Source organism: Argopecten irradians, chromosome 3, assembly GCF_041381155.1.
Source record: "Argopecten irradians isolate NY chromosome 3, Ai_NY, whole genome shotgun sequence".
NCBI lineage: Eukaryota > Metazoa > Mollusca > Bivalvia > Pectinida > Pectinidae > Argopecten > Argopecten irradians.
Window position 1 is genome coordinate 27,876,419 of NC_091136.1, and position 25,020 is coordinate 27,901,438.

The window sequence follows — 25,020 nt, forward strand, 5'->3', positions numbered from 1 at the left end:
ACAATATAAATGAACAATGAACAGGAAAACACAACTGTTTGTTATCCTTACTGGCTCTACTCCTTGATTAAGGAAATTGTCTTAAGGTAAATGCATCAAAAAATCTTTGGAAAATAAAAGAAGTATACAATTCCACTTACAATGTATAGGGTGTTTCAAGCTACTTTAAAACAGGTAATATTGCACATAAAAACTGGCCATTCATACACTTATGAACACCATTTATTTATAAATTAGCTCTCAACCACACAATTTCTATGCAACAAAAATAACTATACAAATCAAAGAGCTTTCTTTAATAAGAAATAATCTCAACATAAAAATAGGCATATTTTTTCTTTGGCACAATAAAAAATCTACTTGAATGTGTAAAATATTGATCTCCAAAAGGCTAAACGACGATATTGACATGACCTTGATATGACCTCGACATGTCCTTGTTTGACTGGTAAGTAATTAATAAGCGAAGATGAAGATTGTTTTATTATGCAGAGAACAGAGGTAATTATGGTTTAATACTTGTACCATGCATACACAAGTTCTAGTTTTGTGTCTAAATAGACAAAATTCTATTCAATTAATATTATTATACTATTCATAATAGTCAATAAGCGGCATAGTTATAACATTCATCCCTTACAATTCCATATACCAGGTAGGTCAGTGTCCTAGACATATACTGCACCAAGTATACAGATAAATAATCCACAATCTGAGTCTACATTTATTCAAAGAATCCAGATAATATTAAGTCTCTTGTCCAAGTACTAAAACTCCATATACATAAATGTACATGGTATCATTAAGTGCCTTGGCCTGTAGACTCCAGTCTACATTAATTAAATGACATGTAATTCATAGTACTCCTAGGACTCCAGATTAAATAGAGTCCCCTGCCATTTCAGGATCATTTAAGTAGCCAGTGTTCAAAGACTCCAGACTTCAATAGGTCTCCTTACCAGAATTCTAATCTATACTCCAGCAAAGTTCTTGACTAAATCCCAAGATTTCAGAAAGCAATAAGTCCCTAGTCTTGTCCAAAGACTCCATGCTACATTAAGTCAAAACATATTTTCATTTTTAGAGTCTTTAGACTTTATTCCTTGTGCAATGTTTGTATAATTTTAAGTTCTAACTCCATTTTCAATCCACAATTGGTTATACACAGGTGGAACTTTTAATTACAATACACTATCATATTTTAATCATAGCAGACCGACTTTATCACTGTAACTCCCGGTTACACCATCATGTCTAACAGCAATATCATCTTTATTTTCAAGTCCTCTTTAGCACAATAGACGGACACTACCATTGTCGGCGCCCAATAATACTGTTCTGTTCATCGGAAGAATGGCCATGCTGGTAAGAACACCTTTAAAAGTGTCAGTTTTCAGCTTGGTAACAGTGAATGAAGCCTGAAAAGGTCAAACAAGGAAACAGTTTTAAAACTTACTTGACAAATTATGAGTTTTGATTTCCTCAAACTATTCCATATTTGCATATTACAGAGTTATCTGCTCTTGCAGGCAGGTATTGATTGTGACATCATGTGTTTGCGAGTGTAATGTAATTCTTTTCAGTGAAAACATGAATTTCACTCGCAAAATAATGTTGTCAAAATGGTAACCTACCCGCAAGGAAGGTAACCACGCAATATGCAAAGACAGATTAGTATTATTCTAAAAGAAGATGTAAAATTGATGGCCATACAGATTTTCATTTTTTTACAAAAACATTTGTCAGCTCATTACAGATGATAATACATGGGTATATCAAACTGTGTACGGAGTGAGCCCCACCATTACCTGGTTCTCTATAGAGGCGTGGACGCCGATCTTGTTACCAGTGGTTCCTGTGATTATCTGGTTTTTGTAGAGAGACATACAGTGGACTGGCTCACTTTGACCTGTAATTAATGAAATATATTATATACACATAAACCAATCATGATGTCACACCATGGATACATACATACATGAGGGAGCTCCAAAGTGACAGAAATATTTAAATTTTGGACAATAATTATCAATTTATCCAGTAAATAGTGACAGGTGTTTGTCCTTGCTTACCCTAAGACAGGTGTTACTACATGTGTTCTTGCTTACCCTTGAGACAGATGTTACTACATGTATTATTGCTTACCCTTGAGACAGATGTTACTACATATATCCTTGCTTACCCTTGAGACAGATGTTACTACATGTGTTCTTGCTTACCCTTGAGACAGATGTTACTACATGTATCCTTGCTTACCCTTGAGACAGATGTTACTACATGGGTTCTTGCTTACCCTTGAGACAGATGTTACTACATGTGTTCTTGCTTACCCTTGAGACAGGTGTTACTACATGTGTTCTTGCTTACCCTTGAGACAGATGTTACTACATGTATTATTGCTTACCCTTGCAGTGTTTACATTTTTTGCCCTTGACAGTGTATGTTTCGCTACTCATGGAGTGTTACTGTTTATTGCTTACCCTTGAGACAGATGTTACTACATGTGTTCTTGCTTACCCTTGAGACAGATGTTACTACATGTGTTCTTGCTTATCCTTGAGACAGGTGTTACTACATGTGTTCTTGCTTATCCTTGAGACAGGTGTTACTACATGTGTTCTTGCTTACCCTTGAGACAGGTGTTACTACATGTGTTCTTGCTTACCCTTGAGACAGATGTTACTACATGTGTTCTTGCTTACCCTTGAGACAGGTGTTACTACATGTGTTCTTGCTTACCCTTGAGACAGGTGTTACTACATGTGTTCTTGCTTACCCTTGAGACAGATGTTACTACATGTGTTCTTGCTTACCCTTGAGACAGATGTTACTACATGTGTTCTTGCTTATCCTTGAGACAGGTGTTACTACATGTGTTCTTGCTTACCCTTGAGACAGATGTTTCTACATGTGTTCTTGCTTACCCTTGAGACAGATGTTACTACATGTGTTCTTGCTTACCCTTGAGACAGGTGTTACTACATGTATTCTTGCTTACCCTTGAGACAGATGTTACTACATGTGTTCTTGCTTACCCTTGAGACAGATGTTACTACATGTGTTCTTGTTTACCCTTGAGACAGATGTTACTACATGTGTTCTTGCTTACCCTTGAGACAGATGTTACTACATGTATCCTTGCTTTACCCTTGAGACAGGTGTTACTACATGTGTTCTTGTTTACCCTTGAGACAGATGTTACTACATGTGTTCTTGCTTACCCTTGAGACAGATGTTACTACATGTATCCTTGTTTACCCTTGAGACAGATGTTACTACATGTGTTCTTGTTTACCCTTGAGACAGATGTTACTACATGTGTTCTTGCTTACCCTTGAGACAGATGTTACTACATGTATCCTTGCTTTACCCTTGAGACAGATGTTACTACATGTGTTCTTGCTTACCCTTGAGACAGATGTTACTACATGTGTTATTGCTTACCCTTGAGACAGGGAAGATCTTTAGTATCCTCAGTATTCCAGATCTTCATGGTCTGATCAAAGGACGAGGTCAGGAAGGTTGTTTTATTGTATGCTTTCATCTGTAAAATGTCACCTTCGTGACCTTTCCAGGACTTCATCATGATGCCTGTCCGGAGGTCGAGGAGGGACAGAATTCCAGAGGAGAATCCGACAGACACCCACTGGCTATCTGGACTGACTGTCACACACCTAATCAGACCTGGAGGATATAGATAAATAGTTAGTCAAATACATGTGTAACAAGTTGGTAAAATTGTACCCAGCATTTTCAGCTGACAAAGAGAACATATTTGATACAATAACTCAGTCATGGACACATGTCTAACCTTAAATTTTGAAACTCTAATACCAGGTCAGATGTCATGTAGTAATCAAGAAAATGCATCTGAGACTTGAAACAAATTACATTTTACAATACTGTTTCCTACCTGTGGTATGTGGTAACTATGTACCTACCTGCTGTACTTGTAGTACACTTGTACTCATGGGCATAGCTGGCTGCTCGTAGGTCCAGGAACCTTAACATCAAATACACAGTATATCAATCACTTCTCCACATCTAAAATCTGATTTTGATATACTGGTAATACTAGTACACTGTACAAATACAAATGTTTGCTTTTTGGACAACAAACTAGAAAATTACAATTTCTTCAGTGAATCAAAATTTCAGATATTGGCTTCAATTGTATGTAAAGTTCAACCAAGTACCATGACGATGGCCTTCAAAATTGTGAAAATATGATCTCCACAAAAATAACCTGTTATACGGTACCTCAGAGTTGAGTCGTTTGTTGCTGTGATGATCATGGTGCTCGGTGAGGGACAGGGAATTAGGGCAGTCACAGGACTATAACGGGACGATTCAAGGCGCCGGACAATATCTCCAGTAAACGGGTCCCAGATCTAAAATCAATCAAATATAAATGGGTCCCAGATCTAAAGTCAATCAAACATTATTTATGTTGTATAACTGTAATTAAACTACAAAATCAATCCTTTGTTCTTAAATGTGAATATATTCCAGTAATGTAGAGCATGTAGTTGGGACATCAATCAAATGAGATAGTTAATTGGTATCTGTTCTAGCTAAAGTGTAACAAAAGGGACAGACCCCATGTTGGGCAGGAGCAATGAATAAATTCATAGAGTACAGATTGAAAACAAACATGCATTTATAATTAAAACCCAGAAATGAAGACCCTAAATGAAGCATCAACAGAAAACAAACATTTTTTGTATGGAATACTTACATTAACAGTACTATCCCAGGATGCTACAAGTCTAACAGAGTTGAGGTAGGCTACAGAAAACACAGACTTCTGTATGGACTACTTACATTAACAGTACTATCACAGGATGCTACAAGTCTAACAGAGTCGAGGTAGGCTACAGATAACACAGACTTCTGTATGGACTACTTACATGGACAGTACTATCACAGGATGCTACAAGTCTAACAGAGTCGAGGTAGGCTACAGAAAACACAGACTTCTGTATGGACTACTTACATGGACAGTACTATCACAGGATGCTACAAGTCTGACAGAGTCGAGGTAGGCTACAGAATACACAGACTTCTGTATGGACTACTTACATTAACAGTACTATCACAGGATGCTACAAGTCTGACAGAGTCGAGGTAGGCTACAGAAAACACAGACTTCTGTATGGACTACTTACATGGACAGTACTATCACAGGATGCTACAAGTCTAACAGAGTCGAGGTAGGCTACAGAAAACACAGACTTCTGTATGGACTACTTACATTAACAGTACTATCACAGGATGCTACAAGTCTAACAGAGTCGAGGTAGGCTACAGATAACACAGACTTCTGTATGGACTACTTACATTAACAGTACTATCACAGGATGCTACAAGTCTAACAGAGTCGAGGTAGGCTACAGAAGACACAGACTTCTGCATGGACTACTTACATGGACAGTACTATCACAGGATGCTACAAGTCTAACAGAGTCGAGGTAGGCTACAGAAAACACAGACTTCTTATGGACTACTTACATGGACAGTACTATCACAGATGCTACAAGTCTGACAGAGTCGAGGTAGGCTACAGAAAACACAGACTTCTGTATGGACTACTTACATGGACAGTACTATCACAGGATGCTACAAGTCTGACAGAGTCGAGGTAGGCTACAGAAAACACAGACTTCTGTATGGACTACTTACATGGACAGTACTATCACAGGATGCTACAAGTCTAACAGAGTCGAGGTAGGCTACAGAAAACACAGACTTCTGTATGGACTACTTACATGGACAGTACTATCACAGGATGCTACAAGTCTAACAGAGTCGAGGTAGGCTACAGAAAACACAGACTTCTGTATGGACTACTTACATGGACAGTACTATCACAGGATGCTACAAGTCTAACAGAGTCGAGGTAGGCTACAGAAAACACAGACTTCTGTATGGACTACTTACATGGACAGTACTATCACAGGATGCTACAAGTCTGACAGAGTCGAGGTAGGCTACAGAAAACACAGACTTCTGTATGGACTACTTACATGGACAGTACTATCACAGGATGCTACAAGTCTGACAGAGTCGAGGTAGGCTACAGAAAACACAGACTTCTGTATGGACTACTTACATGGACAGTACTATCACAGGATGCTACAAGTCTGACAGAGTCGAGGTAGGCTACAGAAAACACAGACTTCTTATGGTGCTGATAAGTCCATTGGCACTTGCTCCTGAAATAAACAAGTACCGTATGAATGTACATTGTATCACATTATAAAACATAGTACCTTATAAGGATATAAAAGCCAAATACAAAGCTTATAAGAATTGAAATTTGTGTAATAAAAACTGGTGAATATATTTCCAAATTAACTTTTTTCTTTACATACTTGTGAGCTCCATCTCCATAGCTCTTGATTGACCAGAGTTTGACCGTTTTGTCCTTGCTGGCGGTAATGAAAGAGTTTTCATTGTCCAGTACAGTCAGTGATCGGATACTGCTGCTATGACCTTCAAACGTCTGTAACTTGATCTGCTTAAAGTTGAACATAGTGTCCCTCTCACTCAGACCTGGAAACGAAATCATGTCTTCAGATTACTTCATTTTCTTTCGATAAAAAATACTGGTATAAAGCAACCTTTTAAGAAAACATGCCTTCTACTAACTAAGAAATATATCTGTTTACTGTAAAATATGCTAACTGTATACAAACTTATTTTCTCTTTTTGCTATTAGACCATGATATCTACTTACCTAGTTCATGTTCCCAGTAAGCTAGCCAGTTCCCTCTCAGGTGCCGTCTCTTCTGGTTTTCCTTTTGTTCACTAAACAATAGAAAAATATTTCTTTTATATGTACATGTACTTGTTGTATTAACCTTGATTTCTTAACAAGTTATTTTAATCAACCTTATTTGTAGAGGTCACTATAAACAACTTATTCTTTGTTTATTATCATATTTTTCAAAAGCTTTAACTATATTCTGCATGTCTATTCAAAAAGTCTAAACATGATTAAAATACCACAGTCAATAAATATATTTACATTCTGGTTTCATCCGGATCTACCCTGAGAATCCGAGAGTTCCTGTGTATAGGTCCAACCTTGAATGCATCAGATCCCTGTGCTGTACTGGAGGTGAGCTGGATCCTGTTGCCTAGCAACGCTACATTACTGCCAATCCCAAGGACAGGTGTGGCTAAACAGGGGAGACAGAGGCCCATACTTACTGAAAATGTTACAGTTTTACTGGTAATATCTACCATAAATTATCAGTAACATTTAATAATCCTTGATATATCAGGAGTCAATTATTATGTCGTTATATCCACCCCTTGAATATTTCATAGGAAAAATGAAGACTTCGTTTGCGACCACATATGAGAAGGTGGTTTGGTCCTTTAGATGGACATCAAAAGAATTGAACAATGGTACACTGTGGTTGACTGTGTCAGTTTGTAGTTGGGCATCAATACCTCTGTAATCTTCAAAGGAAGTCTCTGCAGGCCTGTGATTGGTCAGTTTTTTTCTCCTGAAATGCCTTCAGCTTTGCTTTAAATTGGTCCAGGGTTGAATATAACGACAGTGTTAGTAACCCCTGGAGTACTGAGGATGACAATTTACAGACTCATCCACACTTATTGAAAATATTACATTTTAACTGCTAATATTTATCATTAATTGTCAATGATGACCTTTAAATTTTATACCTTTAATATACAACTTTACTGATCTGTTAAGTTTTCATGAATTTTATACCTAACTCATCACATCCTTCTTTGAATATGTAACAGAAGTTACAGTATTAAGAATATGCATCACTTACCTACATCAGAAAAGCATGTTATATTTGATTAATAAACACATGTAGAACAATGATTTAGTGGGTTAACCTACCTTCATGTATAGGAGACGGTGGTTCTGAGTCACTACTGGGAGTGGGACTGAGTTCTCCATCGTACTGAGAACACAGTTGTCTTATCATGTCATCATTGGGTAAACAGCTTTCCATATAAATGCTGTAAAAAGGACAAAAATCACTTAAAATCAAGGTAGGGAATTCTCCACGTAGGAACTGAGACAATGACAAAACTTTTAAAATACTTAAAAACCAACTTCATGAAAGTTGCAAAATATTTTCCCTGGAGTAAACATTATAAACAGTGATGTTTACCCATGATTGCTTCAGTTTAATTTAGTTAAGAAGTTGTCAGGTAAGTTGAATTCTTACCTGCCAAATATACGACAGAAGGGAATGTAAGAGGCCATAGCTAACTCAGGGGAGAAAACTTCCACCAGGTCCTGTAGTGTCTTCTCTTTTGTACCATACTCTGGCGAGTCTTCTAAAATTACACATATAACAAAACCCTTTAGATAAATACATATGGCAAAATCCTTGTGATTATTGGCTTAATATGTGTAAAATGTGCTTTAGAAAAGATCAAAATCATAATAAATTTTGATGTTTAATATATATCATTAAAAGGTTACACAATATTTACCTCGATCATCATATGGAGTAACTGTGAGGCTATAGAGAGATTTTCTGGAGGATTGCCAGCCCACAGGGCTGAGACTCGGGGAGGGGCTGAAGTTACCGAGGGACACTGGTGTACCAATCGTATACTCGTTTGTACTGCCATCCATCTTTATGTTACAGTATGAGTCATCTGTCAATACTGTAACAATGAATATTAAAGTCCAATCATTATAGGCTAAACCTATCCGGCCAAGCAAGCAATAAAGCATAGTGGTAAGTAGATATTCTATATACATAAAGACAGGTTTGACTATAGATCTAAAACTGGGGAAATGATTGATATTTATTTAATACATTTATATATTTAAAGACATCGATTTAAAATTCCATCAATTTTTGATATTTTTTTAATGTCCCATTTCACCTTCAATTACAATAGCCTTGTACTAGGACCAATATCTAAAGTTTTAAACTGTTCAATCATGATATGGATACAGATTACTATTCAAAAGTCTCAACTGATACTTTTTATCTTCCATTAGACAATTCACTTACCCTGAGTTTTGACTTGATCGACTGACTCTTGTTGTGTTGATTCCTGAGGTGGTTGCTGTTGGTTACCGTGAACTTGTGTGAAGCAGGAAAAAAATTCAATAAGAAGTTCTTTCATGAGATTCCTCGTCATTTCAAAACCTACACGTAAACCGATGATGAAGACCACATCTATAAATTTGTGACAGACCAATGTTCGTACTGTGCTTCCTCCAGGGAAATTATGGGATGCTGAAGAAATGAGTTTTATCAAGGGAGACAAGGTATCCCTAATAATTGTATCCTGAAATTAAAAGATAATGTTTAGGCCATAAAAAAAAGCGAACAAAAACAATTAATATTCATAGGAAATATTCATTTTGGACAATTAATTCTCACCAGCAGTCAAGTATGCAATCTTTATACAATTATGCAAAACATTACGATCCCTGGATTTAAATGTTATCATTATAAGGATTGTACATGTTATCAAGAGAAATTCTCCATGTGTTATTGATATTATGCCAGACATTCTACCCATGAGTAATTTAGCTGGGAGAACTGTTTAAATAGAACAAAGTATGAAACTGAACAATTATTCATTCAACCTGTCTTTAACTAATTCACCCCTACAACTTCATGATTAACTGTCCCAGCTTAGGACTTAGTGAGAGTTTAAATGTATCTTTAGAGATGAATGAGCTAAATAACAGATGGAGATCAGGAAAATAACAGATGGAGATCAGGAAAATAACAGATGGAGATCAGGATCTTACCTGTAAAACATCCATGAGAGATATGTCTGACAGGAGAGGTATCTTACCTGTATAACATCCATGAGAGATATGTCTGACAGGAGAGGTATCTTACCTGTAAAACATCCATGAGAGAAATGTCAGACAGGAGAGGTAAGATGTGTCTGAGTAGGACCAGGGCACTGATCACACCTGATTCTGCCTTCTGGGTCAGACGCTTCTTGGCTGTGTTTACCTGAAACATTACAGTATACATTAACATTACTGTACAGTAGGTTATTTTCGTGGGTCAAAATTTTCATGATTTTGACTAAAATAAACAAAATTACCTCTGAGTAGTTTTAAAATTTCGCTATCTGGTTATTAGTTAGGACAATCAACCTAGCTCAATCATTTCTCAATATTTCGCAGATCTTTTCGTGGTCATAGCAATGTTACATGAAATCGTCAAAATATTTTCCTGAGGCAAATAACCAGCTAAATAATATAAGGTCATCGTTATGACACAAGGTTGATCATATCAACAGCCAGGTTTAGTTATGAGTAGAACGAATATACGTACCCGGCCTACTATACCTTTCGGCTGGGTACGAATTGGTCCCTATGTGTCGTAGTGGAGCACTGCCTCCGAAAATCACTCGGGCATAGTTTTCTATACTTTTTTGTAGGTTTCCAATTATTTTATGCGTATACATGCATTTACATATTATTTTTGTCCAAAACAAGCATAACTACCATTCTTAATATCTACCGTACCGCTCACAAGACGTCAAATTCACAATTTGTGGACTTGCCGTATAAATTCTCTTCAGAAAGACCTTCATATGTATTATGTAAAAAAATAATGCCTCGATGAGAATTCGATATTTTATGTGGTTCAGTTTTATTGCCTAGTAGGTAAGCGATATCAAACAAGTACGATAAAAATGCAAACAAACGTTTTATAATGGTTTGCATAATCATTACTTTGCTCCATTAGCAGTAATAGGCACCAATTGTAGCTCTAAAGACGACACCATTTTCTGTCAAAAAGTCTTTTGAGCTACAATATTGCAGCTAAGTTATGAGTTTATTTAATTTAGGAAATGTACTCATCTGGTAGATAAGGTAATGGAGATCTGATGATCATTTAGTACCTACCATATCAACTATACAGGGAACATACTGTAGTAAGATGACTTGTTCTCCATACATCTGAGCGATACATGACAGACATTCCAACACCTTGTGGGCATTCCTATCTCCACACACCAGGCGCGAAGACTTGGGAAACTTTTTATCTGATGTAGAAACAATATCATGTACTAGAGTGGTGGTGATATTTTTCAATGTTTGTAGCATGCAATTTTTATTTAGAGACAAGATCATAATGCAAGGTTTCTTTCATTGAACATAGATCATGTTCAGTAGTAGAAACTTATGCTTTCCAGTCTGTGAAAGTTTCATTTACATTTTTGGAAGACAAGAAATTAATTTAATAAAATCTAAAGAAAATGTCTACAACAGTAAGTTATGGTTTGATCAATCTGCCCCTTGCTAAATTAGAAAATGTTGTAGCAATGCTTACATATTAAAGTAGAAAAGGTGTGAAGAGTTGCTTTTATTACTAAATGTTAAGTAAGATTTTATTTTTTTAATTTGCTATTGCATACCAAATGCGTTAAAAGAAGTTAGTTTTGCGCTCCCTCACCTGATTCTGCTAGTACAATAAGCTGTTCCTCTCCAAAGTAACACAGGGCCAACATCCGCAGGAGATTCCGAGACAGGAACTTGGCAGTGAGGACAGGCCCTAGTCTCTGTGACAACCACTTGATACTTTCCGCAGACACATCACTGATGTTAACCACCTCCTCTGCCGTCCTCTCTGACATACTGTGAGCGAACTCATCAGTCTCACTTCGTACCATACTGGACTTCACTTCAGATCCACCATTTTTATTTTCGTTATCTTCAACTGTGTCTTCATTGTCAGTGTGATTCTGGACACAAAGGCAGTGATTTGATATATCATAATAAATACAACATATATCTAACTGTCACCAATGAATCATTTCTTACAATAGAGCAGAAGCATTTTACAGAACAATAACTTTAAAATACGTAGTATATAAATCTGGTTTATTGCCAAGCTTGTGTTTCAGGCTATGATAATAAATATGTAACACATGAACAGAAATTGGCTTTATATATTGAAAATCATTATAAACATAGGGTTAAATCTGTGTGTGTTCATACAAAAATATTTTTAAAATCATAAAAGATCTAAAGAAATTAGTTTATTAAACAACCTGTAATGGTGGAGTTCCCCAGTCTCGTGAAGAAATGTTTTTCTCCGTCAGTGAACCCCCATCACTCTCAGAAATACCAGGTTGGTCATAAGACTTGTCAATCAGGTGTGAAATGCTGTGAATGGATGCCCGCTCTGCACTCTCTGCTCCGTACGCCTCACCGTCACTCCGAAAATCAGACTCATCATCGACGCTAATATTCAGTGAATCTTCAGATCTCTCATCTTCATCATCAGCCTGATTGTCCTCACTAAGAGATAGATTATCTGCTATTTCATCCTCGATGTCATCTACATCATCTTGTGTTGATTCTGTAGGGAATTCAGAGAACTGGCTTCCCATCTCTAGATCTTCATCATGGTCCTCCTCCTCCTCTAACGGAGGAAGGGTCAGATCCTCGTCGTCCTGGCGCTTCACCAGGTCATCAAGTGCATCACTCTCCTGTTGGTCGGAATAGAGTTCTTCAAACACGTAATTCTTGTAGCCCGCCACAGCCTCTACTAAGAGAGTAGCAAAGTTTGATAGAAATGTCTGTAGTCCTAACCTCAGAAGCATTTGTATAAGGAATGTTTTGTGGTAGATCTTCATTAGCTTTGGAGAGGGGTTCTCACCACTGAATAGTTTCACTAGATGCTGAAGAAACCTGGAACTTGTTTCTTTTGGTCCAATCTCTTGTCCAATCAAATTGAAGAGCGACCAGGCTGCTGGTATTGCTGTTATATCATCTCTAAACAAATCTTCTACATACGGTAGAATTAGCTCTAAGCCCTCAGGACTTAGGTGTCCTTGAAATGTTTCAAGAAAATTTTGTAGAATTTTCACTTTTTCTCTAGCAATAACTTTAACAACTTTCTGCTTTTCGACAGGCGGGTAATTGCAGGACCATCTGACCTGTTGAATGTCATTGTCTTTGACCTTAAGTCGACACAGACAGGTGTAAAGGTCAGGGAAGTATTTTGGGAATGGAAGCGTATCCAGAACAGGGTGAAGAAGCTGAACAGGAGTAGGGGGAGGCAACCCTATCCGATTTACCACAGGGTAACAAAAGTCAGTTATTTCCCCTTTATTTTTTCCTGAGGTATAGTTCTTGAATTGCAAAAGTAGTTCCACTGCTTTAAGTAAAGGCCTAAAATTTCAAAATAAAAAATATTTATGTCATGTTATATCAAATATACAAATAGAAATATATTCTCTTATAATATATATATTCTATTTTGAAAGTTTGAAAACATATTTATATACCTTTAATAGTCAAATATATGGATCTCAAACACGAGTAAAAATTCAAGGGCTTCAACTACTGATGTACATACCTGGGGAAGCTGCCATGTCCTTCCCGAAACGTTGACTTTAGGACATTGTATCGGTGGGATAGGGAGGTCTGTGTGGACTGCATGTGGAGAGAGGAAGCCAAGAACATTTCACATACCAGACAACCAAAGGCCTGCATGTCACATGTTACAACACTGGACGATCTGTTCACTGGAGAAGGTGGGAGCTACAACAAGTATACAACAGGAATACCTTAACAATGTCCTGACTGACAGCATAGTTTAGAAATACAGGTATTGTGTATAGTCTTAAACCTTATTACATATGAAAGTTTTATTGGTGCCGGTATTTGAAACTTGCTTATCTCTAACTTTTAATTTATTAGTTATACCATTGACAACAAACCTGAGATTTACAATAAACCCATTATTGATTCAGAAGAAAATTATTTAAACATTGTCTAAAGAAATTTGTCCAGCAAATAATCACTAAATACTATTAACAAATATCATGGTATATACTTTTGCATAAGTGGATTGAGGCAGCTCCTTCATAGTGTTACTAGAGAAGTTGTAGAGAGACTCGAGTTGGTCCAGGTCAGATACTGGGTCAAAAGACTTGGGCAGACGGATAGACGCTTGTTCTGGGCGGTTGGCATTAGCTGTCTGACTTGATCCAGATGACCTAGATAAAAACATATTTCAAAGACCAACATTATACATATGATAGCTGCAGTAATTCATGGAAAATGTAAAGTAAAGCATTTCCTTTATTCTGGCTATTTACAAAGTAAGATTGGACTGGGTTGATTATTGTTGACTGGGTAGCTGAAATTGTAAAGCATCCAGATTGTTTCCTTCTGTCTGGGTTTTTAACCTCTGGTCTGGCTACTTCGTATTATATTCTCCTCGTCTGTTAAGCACATCATTCTGGTGTGTCCTCATCAGTTTTTATCGCTACAATGTAACAATAAATTCTCACCTTTTATCACCTGTGTGTGTGTCCTCAACCAGATCTCCAAGCATCTGTAATAGAAAAGTCATCTTGAAAATACCTCTATCACAAACTGTATAAACATTGAACTGGCATTACATAATAGTTGGATATCAGGTAATGTGGATATTTTCACTAATAAGTCAGCGTTCAAACTGATTGCCGTGTGAACCAATAGTCTTATCATTTAGAGGTTACCTGTTGATATATATACATTTGTATGTGGAAATATTTTCAGAGATTTAATGAAAGAGAACTTAGCAAAACCTTCCACACTATAAATACTTTTACAGTATCTCGCCTTGGCATTAATCAGTATACTAGTGACCTATCTTACCTGAGATGGCAGCATGTTCTTGGGTAGCCTCGGTGGCTGGGGTCCAGTCCTCTGAGAGACGGGGGTCCTGTGAGGGTGGGGTACATTAAACAACTGTACCACACCTCTGTTAGTCACATGTTTATGTTCATCCACCAACTGTAGGTTTACATTCTTGGACTTTACGGCTGCCGATCCTGTCAGCTAATAACACAAGAGAATATTGTCAATGTGTGGTCTGCCTCTCAATGTTCGATAATAATGATCAATAAAGATGTTGTTACCTTGTACCGGTATATGTGTGGAGTTTTTAAGTACTCAAAGGCAAGTATAAAGACATCATTGACATCAGGATGTGTTGTATCAGATATCTTCAGATAAGGTAATGAAAATAACATAAACAAAAATAAAAAATAAAAAAGCCCAGAAGAGTTATGTTTAAAGGATAGTTATACACAAAAATCAGTTATTACATGGATTTCATACATCACAGAGCATCAAAAACAAAGTGTTTGGATGAGATTAGTTCTACTAGAATATCTTCAATAGAAATATTACAAATCTTACAGCAAATTACAGTAAAAATTATTCATTTATCTCATCTAGATATATGCATGAGTATTTCATAGTCCTACCCAGTACAGTGAATTTTATCAGATGAAATTGACTTATACTGAACACATGTATACAATGCTGTACCTTATATCCGAAAGTGAGGTCCACCCAGTGATGGAGTGAGCTGGATACCTGCTCACTCTCCAGAATCTCCATATGTTTACTGATGAAATCTTCAGCTGTTGAACTCCAGGGAGGTAACTCCAGGTCAGGCAAGTCCTCATGCATAGATGTGAAAATTGTTGGATCAGTGAAAAATTCTGGAATACATTCATCTGGAGTCCATTCCTGCATCCTTTGCATACTACTGGGGTATTCATTTGGAACCCACCGGGATCTTACATGTGTGCACAGGATGGACTTTGGTGTTCGTCTTGCTTTATATACATAGTATGTTATGTCTGATAGAACATCGGAGACATGATGAGGAATGTGAGAATCATCCGAGAGACCTGAGAATGCTTCAAACGTCAAATCAAGTTGATTGTCTCCCTTGTTTAACCTATATTTAGACCTTTTCATATCTCGGAAGCCATAATCAGGACCAGAAAAATCCATGACCCAAGGTAAAACAGGATGATGGTTGGGATCACCCTGCCGTCTCCCTGCTAGTGTATTTAACACCATTAAGTATCTGAAGTTACTTATCTTCCTATTGACCCACTGTTCCACAAAGTCAGGAAGATTTTTAATTTCCAATTTAAAGTTCTGACTAGAATGTAAATATCTCCTCGCATCTTCCACCATAGAGTCACTCTCACTGTGAAGCCTTTGGAGTAGTGGCACCTGTTCTGCAGTTTGATTGAGAACAGCAGGTGACTGACTTTCAAGAGTATTAAGGGTGTCGGAGTCCTGAGACCCACCTGACCCTACGCTGTGACATACGGGTCCCACTGGTACATTAGACAAAAATACCCACAACTTGTGATCAATCAAAATATTCCTCATGTTTAGATCACCAGCTGATAATCCATGTTTGTGGAATGTTCTCATGGCCTGGAGTATCTGGTATAACACAAACAGTGCTTTACTGAAAGACGACTCGAAAATTGACGGACTAAATGTCACTGCGTCATGAAGTGACTGTGCAAAGTACGGCTGTATAAGGTGAAGATTAACATCTGTTTCAACTACTGTTAAGATAGGAACAATGTTTTGAGGGCATGTGGAGGATGTGTTGAGACGGTCTGAAGTTGGATCCACTTGGTGATTTCTACTCCTGTTTAGACTGCTATAAACATCGGGATGTATCCTATAAAGGTACTGTCTCACTGCCTCTGTAAACTACAACAAAGGAAGGTCACTAAAACTTGTAGCATTCAGAAACATATTCAAAACCAAAATGATGCTGAAATCATTAAGGGATAAATAAAGTTATATTTAATTTAAGGAAAATTCCATTAAAAGGAACTTTAAACCAATGTTTTTCTTTCGATTTTATCATCGACTTATCAACACATTTTTTTTTTTTTTAAATCTATATACATGTAATAAGCTAATATTTTGTTATGTACATATATTCCTAATCCTACCTGTGTTTGTTTATTTGTCATCTTGCTACATTCACATCCTTGATAACGATCATATGCAGACTTCCACAAGTTCTGGAAATTTTCTTTGCTTGTCTCTGATAAATGTCCCAGCAGTGAGGAATCAAGCTCAGGATTATACAACGCCTCATCCTGGGGCCTAAAAATATAGCAAGATACCAGAGGTTCTTGAAGCAGTTTTATACAGTATAATATTAGAACTGAGCAAATTACATAGGTAACATTTTTTGCACAAGATTTACAATATCCAGCCAACATTCTGAAGGAACTTATAACACACAAAGTTATTCTTGACAAAAATGTGGCACTTTACACAGGGTTTGCTATAGGTCATATGAACGATTTTGAAACATATCAAAAAGTGGGAGGAATGGTAATTTGCATAAAAGAGCTATTTTGTCATCTAATATATCACTATATTTGAGTCAGATCAGTTGACTAAATCATCAAACCACATCTTCATCTTCATCAAAAGAGTGATCTCCTTGTGATGTGTCTAAATAATTAACTCTCTATGTGCAATGACATTTTTGCGACTGCATTATATCTATATCTTACCAATCGATGTGTTGATCAGATTTAAGTATGCTTTTAACAGATATCCTCAGCCATGGTTGTGGTAATGTGGTGGTAGATGGTGCAAGGAGATAATCACACTCCGGTACAGTTAACTGATGCCTCCACTTGTGTCCAGCAACATTGCCTTGGAGAGCAAGTTGCAACCACTCCTCAGACACCTGTACACAGAAAGTAAAACTGATTTTGTTAATACGTCCAATCTAATTACATTTGGACTTGAAATTCCGCTCCACTACGATACTCTATGATACACTCCAATACAAGATCTAACAACTTCCTGTTCGGGGTCACCTCAGCATGACCCCTGACCTAGAATAAGAACATCTTGGAATGAACTGTTAGCCGTTGATTAGCTAATTATAGGGGTCATGCTGAGGTGACCCTGACAGGGTGTTGTTAGATATTGTATTGGAGCGTAATGTATAGTATCATAGTGGAGCAGAATTACAAGTTTGATTCTAATTAGATTGTTAATATATTTATCTCAACTTGGATATTCTACGATTTGGTCAGACATGTATGGTTTTGTAGGATATGATACAATACGGCAATATCAAGATCACTATAATATGTGTTACCGACATCGTTTTGGGATCTCAAAAGTTCAAATACTCTGTATTAATATGTACAGGACTTGGTTGACTTTTACTGTCTTTCTAGCTGACTAGCATTCTCTCTGGGTACTAGTTAGTGACATGGTTAATGTTAATTTCACTTATGTCCCATTAATCACCATGCAGGGTAATTCAAGGGTGTGCAATGTTTATTAAGATGGACTGGCCATGGGTATAATCAAAGTATTTAGCAAAGCCATTGACCTATGGTTCTTCTTCTTCTTTTAGACACAATTCCATTGATGCCGATGATTATATTGTGCGTTGTGCGGATTGGCAGAGGCATGATTGTAAAAAAAAAAAAAAAAAGAAAAAAAAAGAGTGAAGTTATTTACAGTGATTGTGAAGGTGCAAGTTTTTTTGGTTTTTTTTTAGTGTATAATTATAAGATAAAAATATGATAGAATTTTAGGGAGTGGGGTTTAGATCTTCAAGTTCTGTTTTAAGGATATGTGACTTGAAGACCTCTAGTGTAGTGCTTTGAACTGTAGCCACCGTTAGGATGTTCCATTGTTTAATTGTAAGTGGAAAAAATGAGTGTTTGAATATGTCCTTCGTGGCAGCTTTATGTCTATATGTGAATGGGTGTGATGTCTAGTCCTGTAGTCCGTCAGATTAAGAATTTGACTATAGTCTATTGCCACATGATGGTGTATGATTTTATAAAATAAAATTAAACGTGTTCTTGTTCTGCGTGTTTGTATTGAAGTCCAGTTGAGGTTTTCCATCATGTCTTGTACTGAACTTGTGTTGTGGTATCTGCTTGTTGAGTAGCGTGCTGCTCTGCGTTGTGTTTTTTTGGTTTGCATGATTTGATTTGTCTGGTGAGGGTCCCATACGGAGGAGCAGTACTCCAGTTTGGGTCAGTACTCCAGGTTAGTACCTTGTAAATGTGGGTGTATTCCAAAGGGTTCTAAATCTGCTTTAAAAAAAATGTATATGGTTAATAGCCCATATCTGATTGTTCATTCTGTGTAAATACTAATATTACAGCTACAGTTGTTAGTAGACTAAAGGTTACACATTGTGTACACGGTGTGAACTACGAGTGGACACGGAGTGCACGAGGTTTAGACTACAGGTAGACACGGAGTGCACGAGGTTTAGACTACAGGTAGACACGGAGTGCACAAGATTTAGACTACAGGTAGACACGGAGTGCACTACGTGTGAACATGGTGTCCACTACAGGTGGACATCGTATCCAGGTAAAATGTCCACTACATCAAGACCACAGACAGACTAGATGATGTGCCACAGAGATATGAGAAAATATGTATTTATTCTGCAGCCTATATGGACTTTGACAGATAGAAATATTTATTGCGATCAGAAACATAATATTTATTGCAACATAAAATTGCCGTTAATTACTGGAAATCATTCGTACTGTAATGTTTATTTGAATAGATACATATAAAGTAAAATGTATCAATATATATTATCATACAATTTAATTTATAAATAAGGACGTTTATTAGAAGTTATAAAAGCAAATTAAGTGCGTACGGTAAACCACGTACTGGTTATGTCTCATCAATGGATAGTTCAAGTCCGCATTTTCCCAGTAAAAACTATTTTTCTTAGCTAGTGATATGTAGTTTAAAGATGAAATTCTTTTTCGAACGCATAAAGTGATGAACCTTGCAGAGAGTAAGATTTTCAGTGTTAGCAAATCGTCGCCCAAGAGATATTTTGATCGGCAAAATATTTTGATTAAAAAGGATATATTGATGGGCATAATAAAAGCAAGGACATCATGATAATCATAAACAAATTAAATTCTTCATAAAATGTTTAAAGGCCCACTACCTTTCCGAAACGGCTTTTAATTTTTAAATTGGGAAAGTAAAACGAGATCAATATTTTTGTATAGTCGCTAAAGTTATTAACTTACCGTTAATACTACACGTGTCATCACATTCTGAACAATTTGATTTAAATAAATAAAATGTTAATTTTCATAACGCGGGTTGTCTTATGTTTCCCGCTGTCGTCCTAAATACCGCGCGGTACTTGACTATCACTGCGCCAGACGGCAAAACAGCGAAATAATTCTCCACTGTTATCAAACATTACGCAGGAAATCTTGCATATATTTGGTGTTGTAACCTCATCTTAGGCCATTGGTATATATTTTCTGATGTTATTAATGTTTTTAAGAAACCTTTATGTTTTCCTCTGGAAAGGTAGTGGGCCTTTAACTATGTATGTATGGAATATAGTTTTCTAAACGGCAAGGTGGGCGAAATAGTTTTAATCCTGTCAAATGTATAATACGTATACATTTGCTACATAGAACCTGGCGCGTTGTAAAGCATTGGAAATCATCCATAGACGTTAAAAATCGGCATTAGAAATTACATTTTATTGTGTCAACCGATTGAGGAACCTGTAAGCACTGGCTTATAGAAAGCAAAAAATTAGTATCGGGCATGTGGCTGCTCGTGAGCATCAACACTGTTCAAAGGACCGATCGCAAAAATGTAGGTCACATGCCTGATAATAAACTAAACAGACAATCAAAACAAATCCAACTTCTACCCATTTAAACTGTAGATTCGTAGTTGTTGATTTGATTCTGAATTTGTCACAATTATTTTAATTCTAGAAACTCTGATAATTTGACAATATCCTATTCTGACCTTCTTTACAATGTGTGATCCATACATGTATACATAGTATATTGTACACTTAAAATATGCCTGCTCGAAAGGTAGACCCCTAGGCTAGGACTGCAGTTGCCATGGTCACTTGGACTTCATACTGTTCCATCAACCACACGGATATGATAATCTAAATTACCTAACATTGGTCAGAGTGGGGCCAGGGGCCTGGGGCCTTCTTTGGGCACCCTTCAATATGTTCAGTCAAGTGTATCTCAGACTAACAACACCTGTATACATGAAGTACCTTATCCCAACCCCAGGAGGTCCATTTATAGCATGCTGTACTTAGGTGGCAGCCTCTCTACATATACATTGTATTCATCACACAAATACGAACAGTTATACAACAATAGTAGTCAATAGGGATATGTATTTTAACTGGTAGTGCATTTTAATTTATTTGATAATGAAGCTTTATATATTAAAATAAAAAATAATCAAAATACCAAGTGTATAATTAACTAAAACATTTATTTCAAAATTATTGGAAAATCATATTTCATCCAATATCTTTTCATTAATTTATTTTTTTTACACTGGCTTTTTACATATATCAGAAACCTGATTATCATGACTATGTATATAAAATACCATATTACAATGTTGAATAAGTACCTAATCTAAATTAATTTTGATTATAATATATACATGTATTATTGGTAAATTCAAGGTTGTGACAGACATGCTTGATTTACGCATTGTACAGCTCCCGTCAGCTCCACTTCACGGCTGCCTGTCATGACAATAATTGAGGTGTATTCAGCATCACTTACTATATGTTTTGCCAGCTAGTTTTTACCTCATCCCAATCTACCCCCCCCCCCACTCCCCGGGAAATGGTGTACATAATTACCAAGGCTCTACAACAAACATGTACATGTATCTAATAAGAATGGTACTTTTGTGTTTCAAACTCATAAACCTATATGATTTTTAAAAGGTAAAGTATATTTGTTTGTCTTAACAAACTTCCATTGAAACAATTCTAAAATCACATATTATATAAAGATACTGCCTCCATTCTCATAAAGCCGTGCAAACACAGAAGGCAACGATTCTGCCCTCTGGCCATCTATCGATGGTCACCTTGAGGTACCTGTATAGCTGGATACTGTGGCTTACCTGTATGTTTGACAAGTTTTAATTATTGGACCATGACGCAATTTACGGCTAAGATAACTTGCAGGGTTGGGATCATAAACATATTGTGTTTACCGGTAATTAAGAATCAAAACAAGCTGAATTGGGTACTTGTAGGTAGACTATAGCTACTTCATAAAGTTTGAAGTGGATTTATTCTGCATGATCTTTTAAAGATGTTCAGTTTTTAATAAAGAATATGTAATTAAGCTATTTTTACGTACAATACTTTTAGAACTTAGAAAAGCAAAGAAAAATATTATAAAAGTGTATATTTTATGAAAGACGATCTACAAGGGTGTCGCTAGAAAACCGATTGATAGGGACCAAATCTTTTTATTTAAAAGCTATGTATTACCAGGTATATGATTGTATTACTAATAGCTTAAATTATAAAAGAAAAAGTGTCTCAAAAGCACAATAGTGACTGGTTTTTGCCGTAGTTGCAAGATTGCCGGGTACATATTTGCCGCAATTCAAAGTTGTTTTTGACTTGTATTTACTATTTCATGTAAATGATATATATATATATATATATTTAATGTAATTTACCCATAAAACATTGACTTTTGAAAACATAATATAGACAATTTAAGATATGAAGTGGAAACTACTGATATAAAATTAAATAGACATATACTTAAAGAGACAATTCAGTTTAAGAGAACATTAAAATTTGTATATATATCAGATAAAACAAGTTCTAATGGAAATAAGATCAGTCAGTTTTACTGTGATATGCCTGAAACGCCTATGGTGGTGACATGTGTGTGAAATATTCAAACTTGCTCGCTGTCCGCCATTACACACTGTGGTCGAACTTCTTGTATGCCGAACCCTGTCCCTTGCTCGTAAAGTAATGCAACTTTTGGCAAGAACTGCTCAAATCGCTCTGACAATAGTGTGTTTAACTTATTAGGTGAATTGTCTTGCCTAAAAATCATTTTATCACCTTCTCAGTGGTTATGTAGTTCATTTGTTTAACGTGCGTGACTTTGGCTCGGGTATGGGTACAGAGTTAATATTGTAGCTGCTTAATCGTATTGATCAACGATATTAATTAAAATACTTAACAATGTCGTGGAATTTGTCAATGTTTTACATTATATGTTTCATAAGAAATGTAAAACAATACATTTATGCTATATTTTGCTTATTGGTTATGTAAAAGAATTTGCCTGAGTGAATTGTCTCTTTAATGAATACAAATTAATCTTTATTACTTTTTTGCAGTGAAAAGCTTTTATTCATGTATACTAAAAAAATATCATATTATATAGTTATATATACTATACATTAAATTGTAGATGTTGTAATTTAAAAAAAAGAAACACTGAAAAATTATAATTATGTATTATTTCAAATTGAAGAACGTATTCTTCCCCGATCCCTAACTATAACACATCACCTTGTCTGTCTAGGTCTGAATGTACCTGGACACCATGTCCACCTGTAGTGGACACCGTGTTCACACGTAGTGCACTCCGTGTCTACCTGTAGTCTAAATCTTGTGCACTCCGTGTCTACCTGTAGTCTAAACCTCGTGCACTCCGTGTCTACCTGTAGTCTAAACCTCGTGCACTCCGTGTGCACAAGGGTGTAACCTTTAGTCTACTACCAACTGTACATGTACATTTAAATTTAATTCACATGGAGTGCACTTGTATTGAAACCAATACAATATGCAAACCATTGGCATTTAACATATGTTGTCTATAATTAAATTAATGACACTTACTTATCTCAACAGAATGTTCGTGGATTGTTTTTAATCATTGTAAACCTTGAACTTCCTAATCATAACTTAAGAATCTGTCGTTATTTCATAAGTAAATCTACATTTTGGAGATCAATATCTACTAATTAAATATATAGTGCAAAGATTATGTCCTTAAGACATTACAGATGTAATATTTCCCTTCAAATTGCGCGTTTGATACAAATAGTACATCGATACATGTAATAATTCGATCGTGATTGCCATCAGAATACGGCATCATGGTCATCAATATTGTATCCAGCTTCTTCTTTACTTACTAAACAGACGACTCGTGTTTTGGAAATACGTCTGGTAAATTCCCTTGGGATGTTCAATGCTTTGGAAATTTCATCTCGGGGCTCCATCGTTACACATGCCTCCGAACAGACGGAAGTCATCTATCACTGCATCACATGATTTGTAGCAGCAGTCACAAAATCTAGATTGACATAAAGATTTACAGGTGGGTGGTAGAGATGAAAACAATGCAGCTTCCGGGTACCGAAGATTTCGGCTAAGGGCGATAACTCTAGTAGTTGTCGCGCTCAAATATTGATTTGTTCTAGATCCCATACAATTTATCTTATGCAACGTGAAATGAATGACGACTTATCTTAGTATATTGGTCAGGAAGACATTTAGGCTGTATAACTGGCATATGACTTTAAAGCTTGAAAAGAATTAATATTAATTATGGACCTTTGTTTTGTTGAGGTTCACGATACTGTAGTGTTACATTAGGCATATATGGCAAGCCGTTTGGGTTTTTACCTATTGAAATGAAGATATCTGTATTTCTACAACTATTAGAGATATCTGTATTTGATTTAGAGATATCTTTAATTGAATTAGAGATATCTGTATTTGAATAACAGATATCTCAATTTAAAATAGAGATATCTCTAATTAAACACGAAATAGAGATATCTCTAATTCAAATAGAGATATCTCTAATTCAAATAGAGATATCTCTAATTCAATTAAAGATATCTTTATTTCAATTAGAGATATCTGCATTTCATTGTAAATAAAGATATCTGCATTTAAATAAAGATATCTTTCATTCAAATAGATAGGGTAGAGGGATCTTAAGTCGGACACGATCTAGAGTCGGACATTTTAACACGTCTTACCGCCCTTATTCCGGTTACCACGTTACAAAAAACGCTGTCTACATGCTAAATGAAGTATTGACTTTCTAGAGTTGTCTCCCGTTGATAACTTTCTCGTTTACATATTTTGCCAAGTCCGATCGCGAATAGTAGCAAAAGCGGTACATTTCACTGTGAGAGCGGGTAAAGTTTTGTGATTTTAAACTGATATGAGAAGTCATTTCTTTTGATTATTACGGCATGCAACTTAAAGCTGAAGTTTAGCTGTAAGATTTGTGTAAAACAAATACAGAATTATCTTCAATTTGCCGATAGACACAGCATTTTATCTGATAATTTGGTTCAAAGTCGCAAACGTGATT

At 36.2% G+C, this 25,020-nt stretch overlaps 1 protein-coding gene across 2 annotated transcripts; it reads right to left on the reverse strand.

Moving 5' to 3' along the window:
- Positions 1–24,055, reverse strand: LOC138318082 (WD repeat-containing protein 81-like). 2 transcript variants are annotated; one of them, XM_069260164.1, is made up of 25 exons: positions 23,825–24,055; positions 17,344–17,522; positions 16,768–16,924; positions 15,320–16,519; positions 14,642–14,824; positions 14,293–14,336; positions 13,833–13,995; positions 13,353–13,537; positions 12,040–13,165; positions 11,442–11,730; positions 10,892–11,031; positions 9,867–9,986; positions 9,021–9,300; positions 8,488–8,664; positions 8,217–8,328; positions 7,883–8,004; positions 7,031–7,184; positions 6,740–6,810; positions 6,375–6,555; positions 6,113–6,215; positions 4,261–4,391; positions 3,942–4,003; positions 3,445–3,684; positions 1,809–1,909; positions 1–1,418 (listed from the first exon to the last, which is right to left on the reverse strand). In XM_069260164.1, exons 1-25 carry the CDS (start codon positions 23,942–23,944, stop codon positions 1,290–1,292), a joined length of 5,769 nt encoding a protein of 1,922 aa, XP_069116265.1. In that variant the 5' UTR covers positions 23,945–24,055; the 3' UTR covers positions 1–1,289. The 2 variants fall into 2 exon arrangements, with proteins under 2 accessions (XP_069116265.1, XP_069116264.1); XM_069260163.1 differs by having other exon boundaries at positions 7,031–7,214.
- Between the last annotated feature and the right edge of the window lie 965 nt (positions 24,056–25,020).